General features: G+C 41.0%; 1 protein-coding gene across 1 annotated transcript in view; it reads right to left on the reverse strand.

Moving 5' to 3' along the window:
• Nucleotides 1–6,000, reverse strand: part of LOC123499062 (slowpoke-binding protein-like) — a 37,688-nt gene that overhangs the window by 15,134 nt on the left and 16,554 nt on the right. Inside the window, exons 4-7 of the mRNA XM_045246656.1 lie at nucleotides 5,833–5,958; nucleotides 5,241–5,446; nucleotides 4,606–4,712; nucleotides 3,686–3,777 (exon numbers count right to left, since the gene is read on the reverse strand). Coding sequence (XP_045102591.1) covers nucleotides 3,686–3,777; nucleotides 4,606–4,712; nucleotides 5,241–5,446; nucleotides 5,833–5,958 — 531 coding nt within the window. The remainder of the gene's footprint in view (nucleotides 1–3,685; nucleotides 3,778–4,605; nucleotides 4,713–5,240; nucleotides 5,447–5,832; nucleotides 5,959–6,000) is intronic.

Consider the following 6,000-nt stretch of genomic DNA (forward strand, 5'->3'; position numbering starts at 1 on the left):
CCTTCCTTAATGAGGCATCAATTACTTCACAAACTTTTTCTGCCAATTGCTCCCTGCATTCTCTTAAAATCCATCCTGATACCCCATCAGGTCCCACAGCTTTTCTCACTTCTAAACTCCCCATCATGTTCTTGATCTCCTCCACCGTTACTTGAAACTCCTTCATAATCCCTTTCTGTTCCATTACCAGTGGTTTGTCAAAAGCAGTCTCCTTTGTGAATACCTTCCGAAAGCATCCATTCATAGCCTCTGCCATTTCCCTGGGATCTTCACTGTATACTCCATTTACTTCTAAACTTTCAATACTTTCTCTATTTTTGATGTTGTTGTTCACATGTCTGTAAAAAAGCCTTGGTTGGTCTTTACATTTATCAATTATATCCTTTTCTTGTTTCTTTCTTTCTTCTCTTCTAATCAACACATATTCATTTCTTGCTCTTTTGTAACTTTCCCACTGCTTAATCCGTCTTTTCCTTCTCCACCTCTTCCATGCATCCTCTTTTCTTGTTCTAGCCTTTTCACATCTATCGTTAAACCAGTCCTGCTTTCCAACTTCTCTATGTTGTCTTATTGGTACAAATTTTTCTCACCTTCTTTGTATATTTTATAAATTCCTTCCACTTTTCATTTGCTCCTTAGCACTCTTGAATTTCATCCAATTTGTCTCTTGAAAGAATTTCTTTAGGTTTCCAAAATCTGTCTTGGCATAATTCCATCTTCCCACTTTATATTCTTCATTTCTTCTAGATTTCTCTTCGTCTATCACCTTGAACTCCAAAACTGCATGATCACTCTTGCTAAAGGGCACTCCACCCTCATCTCCTCAATGACCATTGGCTCTGTACTAAAGACCAAGTCCAGTCTTGACGATGCTCCCTCTCCTCCAAACCTAGTATCTTCTTTGACCCACTGAGTTAACACATTTTCCATTGCCAGTGTCAATAGTGTATTTCCCATGTTGTCTCTGATCCTTCCATTGACCAGTCCTCCCAACACACCTCTTTACAATTAAAATCTCCCATCATTATAGTTCGTTCACAGCCACCCAACATTTCTTCCAGACATGTTCCTGTATCACTTATCATTTCTTCATATTCCTGTACTGACCATGCATTTGTCTTAGGTGGTACGTACACCACTATGTAGTGCCTCTTTTTCCTTCATTAGTTTCTGCTCTGATCTTTAGCACTTCTGCCTTTCCCATACCTTTTTCACTTGATCCACCTTTATATCTTTTTAACCAGCAACATCACTCCTCCTCCCATCTTACCTACTCTATTTCTTTTCCAAACGTTATATTTCCTTCTCCAACCTTCATCAGGTCTTCTCCTCTCTCAGTTTTGTTTCAGTAAGACCCACAATATCTGGGTTCTTGTCCCTCAAGTAATCGTTGAGTTCTAAAATCCCGATATCACTCCATTTATGTTGGAATACATTACATTTCGCTCATATGTAAGTTTCTTTAGTCCTTTCTTGCTGTACTTTTCTGGGTTATGAACCACTTCCTCAGTCTCATATCCAAGATTCTCCAGAAAACTCTTTCTTCTCTTCTTCTGTCCTCTCTTCATTTTTTTCAAAGCCTCCTTTCTCAACTCATTTAACATTTCTCTTTCCTTTTCACCGAGATCTCTTCTCAACCAAATCTTCCTTGTTGTTTCCTGCTGGGCTAGCCTCCATGACTTCTCCACCAATTCATCTACATCCTTTTGTGACTTAAGTTTGATTCTTATTGGCCTCATACCTTCTCTTGTGAACTTTCCAATTCTATGGAAGTCCTCTATTTCTTGTACTAGGTCTTTTCCCTCCTCTTGCACCACATTAATGATATTATTTATCACCTTTTTTATGTTTTTCTCTCTCTCATTTTACTCGGTGTCTTATCCTCCTCCACACCAAATATCACCACACATCTCTTTTTGTCTACAGTTTCCCTCACCAATGTCTCATTTGACTTAATAACCTTCACCACTTTCTCAGCTATCTTCTCTTCTATGATCTGTTGATCTATAATTTCAGCAAGGCCCAAAGTTTTCTCCCTGACTCTTTGATTTCCTTTTCCAGACTTGCAACTTTGTAATTTACCTCCTTTCTTTCCACTTCCTGACTTTTTTCCATTCAGCCTGCTTCTCCATCACTTTTCCTAGAGATTCTCCACATTTTCGCAATTCACTTTAATTAGCTTAACTTCCTCTTTCAGTGCTGCATTTTCCTTCTTCATATCGGCACAGTCTCTTTTACATTGTCATAACTCGTTTCCAGGCCCTCATACTTTTCAAACAGTTTTCAATTTTACCTTCTAACTCCAGAATTTTCTTCACATAAGTGCTCTTCTCCATTATTCCTTGAAACCCTGTGAAGTCTGATTCCTCTTTCGAGTTCACGGCCGCCATGTTGCGCAGACGTAAACAAACCAGCTGATGGCTCAAACGCAGGCTACAGTTTATATTTACCTTCACTGGACATTATTTTGCTAATCAACAGTTAACATGACTATATGGAGACGGGACAAACATTACCAGCTCCTTTCCCACCTTGGTTACTCTTAGGTAACTGTAGAATTATAGATGATTGCTCTGGAGCTCAGCGACCACCTCCGCCATCGACGATGTCCCGTGTGTGTGTGTGTGTGTGTAATTCACCTTGGTTGCCTGTGGTCACCCAGCCAGACGTTACCCTACGGAACGAGCTCAGAGCTCATAGACCTGATCTTCGGATAGGCCTGAGACCACATCACACAACACACCGGGACAACAAGGTCACAACTCCTCGATTTACATCCCGTACCTATTTACTGCTAGGTGAACAGGGGCTACACGTGAAAGAAGACACACCCAAATATCTCCACCCGGCCGGGGAATCGAATCCCGGTCATCTGGCTTGTCAAGCCAACCACTATGCTAACCACTGTGTGTACCGGTTCGGATGTGTGTGTGTGTGTGTGTGTGTGTGTGTGTGTGTGTGTGTGTGTGTGTGTGTGTGTGTGTGTGTGTGTGTGTGTGTGTGTTGTTAAATACTGTCCTGAGAGAGAGAGAGAGAGAGAGAGAGAGAGAGAGAGAGAGAGAGAGAGAGAGAGAGAGAGAGAGAGAGAGAGAGAGAGAGAGAGAGAGAGAGAGAATTGAATGGGATTACATACAGGTAATGGGAAAAAGGTATGAGAAAGGTAGAAACAAGAAGGGAGTGGGATGGAAAGACGGACATAAAATGGGGTTGATAAGGGCGGTGAAGCTTAATTAGGTCACGAGTTCTGGCCAATGATAGCTGGGTTCAGTCACGGGTGCGACATGTAGAGCCAATCATCTCCGCGTGTTTACATCACGTGACGGAGCCCGGGAAGTTCAAGAGGTGCTTGGGTGCTCGATAACGACTTACCAAATGAACCAAAATGGAATATCGCAGATTTTTTTATTATTATTATTTTTTTTTATAAAATGCGCGATAACGCCTATACGTGATAACGGAGAATAGGTGAAAAGTAGGTACAAAACTGGGTACAATAGTTATAATAATTTACAAATGCACAACATTAAATTATATATATATATATATATATATATATATATATATATATATATATATATATATATATATATATATATATATATATATGAAAATGCATTAATGAACATCCCATAACAAACTCATTTAATCTATGCATAATTCCACAAAAATATACACTTATCCTTACTTGGGGATAGGTGGAGATGTCCTCAAGGTGCTTGGCGGTAGGGTGGGCAGACGACAGCTCGTATCCAGCACACATCTCAAACAGGACGTGGCCTGGCGATGGTGAGATGGTCAGGAACATTCATGAGAGAGAGAGAGAGAGAGAGAGAGAGAGAGAGAGAGAGAGAGAGAGAGAGAGAGAGAGAGAGAGAGAGAGAGAGAGAGAGAGAGAGAGAGAGAGAGAGAGAGAGAGAGAGAGAGAGAGTTTAAGGAATATGTACTATCAGTGAAATATACTGAAAAATGACAGCACCTAGAACCAAGAAATTACATCACTGAGCATAAAAGCATGAAAACATTAGCAAATAAAGGAAGCTGCACAGGATTACCTATTTCCACCTATCACTCCTGTCCATCAATTTGTCTTGTCTTCTTTTAAATCTCCTTGATCTTATTAATGGTTTAAACACGTAACTTACGGGACCAGATGTTTTTAAACAGTAAGATATACGTGCTGTACAAAACTGCTGTAATAATGGAGCATCATTTTTCATTTGTCCATACTAACTAATCGTTACTTTCTGTGTTAGTGAGTAGTTGAGTACTTACACCAAGAAAGATTATAAAAAAAAAAACAATATTTTTAAGAGGAAGGTTTCAAAACACTTATCCACCAACTTCGTATAACCCATTTGGCACCTCAGTGGGCCCTTTTCTTTTAAATATTTTCTTATTGCCCTAAGCGTGTGCCCCTCTTGCATTAATTAAAAGGAAAAACCTCTCCTCTCCGTCCACTTCCCACTAATAACACATCCTAAGCCAATGTGTTGTAGGAAATAGGACTAGAGATAATCAATAGCACTACTAAATCAATGACAGCAATACACAGTCCCTAATGTGACCAAGAGAAGGCCTGAGCAAGGAATGTGTCGACCCACTCACCGAAACACACTGAGTCTATGGCGTCTCTGTTGTCCTTGAGGCGACGCTTGATGATTGGGTAGATCCTGGAGGTGAGGCCCAGCAGTGTGTTCTCCACCCCGGACAGTCTGCAGGAAGGTGCACGGTAATAATGGTACGAGGATGACGACGAATAAAACTGCAGTTGCTCCCTGACTTACAAATGAGTTTGGTTTCATACAGTCATTTGTAACTTATTACTTTTTATTTCAGCAAAAAAGAAAAGAAAAAAAAAACCAGTTCAAAGTAAATAGATCGCACAAGGGCTACAATGTTAGGCCTTGATGATGATTATTAGAACTACTGGAATTGAATGAAAACTGAGTAAATATATGTAAGTTACAAGCTGCAAGTGCGTATGAGTCAGCTGCTCATTGTATTGCACCACTACAGAAATGTCAATTTTGTTCCCTTCTTTTGTATGTGTGAAACAGTGCGGCAATAACATTTTTTTTTTTGGTGTTAATACTAATGTCTTGAAGTAGAGCATAATGTTAATCTGTCAATGTTAATAATCATTGCATAGTAAACCAAATTTGGAAGGCAAATTTTGTGTAATCTCCCATCCCCCCATCTCTCTCTCTCTCTCTCTCTCTCTCTCTCTCTCTCTCTCTCACCTTGCCACACTGTTTTGCAGTACCACGTTCCCGGAGTGCAGATGGCCGCAGGGGGGAAAGCCTCGGTCTTGCAGGAAGAGCAGGGCCTCCAACACCTGCCGCCCCAGCCGCTGGACCTGGCCCACTGGCAGCCCCGATGAGCGCTGCTGGTACTTCTCCACCCAGTCATCTTGCCAGTGACTCTGTGAAGCACCATCGTTCAGCTTCTACCGTGACAAAAAATGCATTACTTACATAACTCTATACGCGGGTAAAGCTCCAGGCACCGTCATGGAGTTTCTCAGGGACAGTTAATTGTTCTGCTTCTACTTCTACTTCTTAATTCTTGGATGAAACTTGGAGTTAAGGGAGTGTTATTTTGTTCATAGTACATTACAACAAATCAACATTGCAAATAAAACTATATTACATGTTTCGATAGGTACCTATGTAATAATTGACTTATGTTTACACTCTTTATACATATCAGACCAAGAAGTACATCAATGTGCTATCTATGTACTACTACTAATACTCTTGATCTATCTCAAAGAACTAATCTCTCTCTCTCTCTCTCTCTCTCTCTCTCTCTCTCTCTCTCTCTCTCTCTCACCCGATAAATGAGGTCCTTGAGCGTGCCCTTGTTGTTGTGGGGGATGATGGTGACGATGTACGTGTGGGAAGAGATGTTGGCAAAGTCCACGTCCAACACTGGGTAGATGCACGGGTGGTGCAGAGCCTGGGGGAGGGGCACAATCACTGCTGCTGCATCTCCTTCACC

The sequence above is a fragment of the Portunus trituberculatus genome, chromosome 49, assembly GCF_017591435.1.
Source record: "Portunus trituberculatus isolate SZX2019 chromosome 49, ASM1759143v1, whole genome shotgun sequence".
In the NCBI taxonomy this organism is placed as follows: Eukaryota; Metazoa; Arthropoda; class Malacostraca; order Decapoda; family Portunidae; genus Portunus; species Portunus trituberculatus.